This window comes from Fulmarus glacialis, unplaced genomic scaffold (genome assembly GCF_000690835.1).
Source record: "Fulmarus glacialis isolate BGI_N327 unplaced genomic scaffold, ASM69083v1 scaffold3328, whole genome shotgun sequence".
Taxonomy (NCBI): Eukaryota; Metazoa; Chordata; class Aves; order Procellariiformes; family Procellariidae; genus Fulmarus; species Fulmarus glacialis.
This window is the reverse complement of record NW_009226150.1, coordinates 18,170-20,567: the sequence shown is the minus strand read 5'-3', so window position 1 is coordinate 20,567 and position 2,398 is coordinate 18,170. Positions and strand designations below refer to the sequence as shown.

The following is a 2,398-nucleotide window of genomic DNA, read 5'->3' as shown; positions in this document are numbered from 1 at the left end:
TAGGGAAATAGATATTTCATGTGTGTATTAAAGCAATTTTTAATATGGAGCGCTTTGCTTAACAAATGTTTAACAAAGTCTAGAATTTATGTATGTATTTGCAACAACAAAAGACACACCCATTACTTTGGCCTTCATCCTTCAGGTGCTTGCCTCTTCTGCAGTATTAATAACTACACCACTACCAACTGTAATTAATTTAAAAAGGAGACAGCTTGATGTTTCTATCTCTGTATAGGTTAAATGAAAAGTGAAAGCTTCTAAGAAGTATAAAGAAAGTAATTAATTATTTCGTACACATTGTTTTTGGATCCAGCAGTAGAGTCTAGAGTCTATTTGGCTGTAAGAAGATAGATGATAAATTGAATGAAATTTGAAAGAAACCTTTAAAAAATTAAGGTATTTTAAATTGGTTTTGTCTCTGGAAAGAACCAATAATGCAAATAAAACCATAAAGAGCAAGTTTGTATACCTCCTGGGTCTCAGCCCATTCACAGTTCTGTGTTCATACTGGGTACAGGAAAGGAATAGATAATCAATTTTGCTTGGGGAGAAGTGCATCTTAAATTTATAGAATGAACTGTTCTTCTATCTGTCCCCAACGAATTATTCAGTTGAATTTTGCCAAAAAAATTAATTTAAGCCTTATTGTAAAACTTAAACTTTTTTTTCTTTTTTTAATACGTGTTTAATACTGTTTCTGTAGGTAGAGCAAAATCGAGTGAAACTTTTGAATGACAAGGCAGTTGCCAAATCACAACTTCAAAAGAAATTAGGACAACTTCTGTATCTCACTAACTTGGAGAAAGTAAGGTTTATGGTTCCTTGGTCTTTACCAAAGTGATGTGCTCTATTTACCTAGTAGAAGAAACCTACCATTATTTTTATTTAATACTTACATTTTAAAGAGAATGTATTTTCTGTAAAGATTCATTACATGTTGGAATACAGTGTGTTGTTCTTTGTGTTACTGCATAGTCATAAAGTGATTTATTACATTATATATTTTGGCAATTTGCTTAATTACACACTTATAAAACTATGAACTAGTTTTAGATGATTAAAACTTTCATTAAAACTAACTGGGCCATGTTTAGTAGAAGCATTGTAAAATTATGTACCTCTCCACATACCCTTTCTATTTTACAAAGAGTTTACCTTCTTAAACAGAAGGACAAGCAGGTCTGTAGGTTAAATAAGTGTAAATAAAACCAGACAAACCCCATGTATGTTACATTATTTTAATCATAGTGTTCAAGTAAGTACAATTATGCTTAAGTAAGCGTAGTTAAGCATTATTAAGTATATTTAAGTGTTTTTATAACAATGTAAAGCTGATAGAAAATACGAGGAGGTTCTTGTTTGAAGCTTGTATTTTACCAGGATTTTTCAAGGCTGTGGTAGAGATGCAGATGCTATGTAAAGGACTGCAGCATGAACAGTGCTCCTTCTACTTACCATATATTGCATATTTTTTTAACTCAAGATAGACTTATTTATTCATAGAATGATGTTTTTTAATTTGTTCACACACTTTTTTTTAAGGACTTCATTATTCATTTTTTCTAGAAGCTTGTTTTAAATATAACTTTTTATTTGTTGAAACACAAAGTGGCTTTTTTTTTTTTCCTACTTTATAGTCTCAGGATAAAACTACTGGGGGAGTTAACCCAGAGCCATGTCCAATCTGTGCACGTCAACTGGGAAAACAGGTAAGATATTTAGTCATCAGGTTTTTGTTTTTAGAATGTCTTTACCTAGATCTGAGTCAGATGTGTGTCAAATTTGCAACATCTGATTTTAAATTAACATTGTATTGAAATGGGAAATAAGCCCTTTCCTGTAAAGTATCAGCCAGCCTCTCCTCTCCTCTTGCTCCTCTCCTCTTGCTCCTCTCCTCTTGCTCTGTTGCAAGCATATCTACTGCCTTTAGCTGTTGACATCAATGCTTGTTTTGACAGAAGCGTTCCAAAAATGTGTGTTGCTGATTGTTTTATAGGTCTCAAGTTTTGCTTTCATGTTGTTGTCAGAAAAATTTCTTTGCCATTTATAAGCTAATAGAATGAAGAAAGAGATAGGCTTCTGTAATATACTATTGTATTTTACTGTAACTCCTTTTACTGATAGTATTTTTTTTTCTTCTGGGCTTTAAAGAAATGGATATTAGCTACTTAAGCAGTAGTAAAAACCAACAGAATGGTCTCAAGTTTTGCTTTCATGTTGTTGTCAGAAAAATTTCTTTGCCATTTATAAGCTAATAGAATGAAGAAAGAGATAGGCTTCTGTAATATACTATTGTATTTTACTGTAACTCCTTTTACTGATAGTATTTTTTTTTCTTCTGGGCTTTAAAGAAATGGATATTAGCTACTTAAGCAGTAGTAAAAACCAACAGAAT

General features: G+C 31.7%; 1 protein-coding gene across 1 annotated transcript in view; it reads left to right on the top strand.

Annotated features, from left to right (window-relative positions):
* LOC104080338 (E3 ubiquitin-protein ligase SHPRH-like) overlaps window positions 1-2,398 on the top strand; it is a gene marked incomplete at its 5' end in the record, with an annotated part of 19,622 nt that overhangs the window by 5,473 nt on the left and 11,751 nt on the right. Inside the window, 2 exons of the mRNA XM_009582699.1 lie at window positions 707-808; window positions 1,641-1,712. Coding sequence (XP_009580994.1) covers window positions 707-808; window positions 1,641-1,712 — 174 coding nt within the window. The remainder of the gene's footprint in view (window positions 1-706; window positions 809-1,640; window positions 1,713-2,398) is intronic.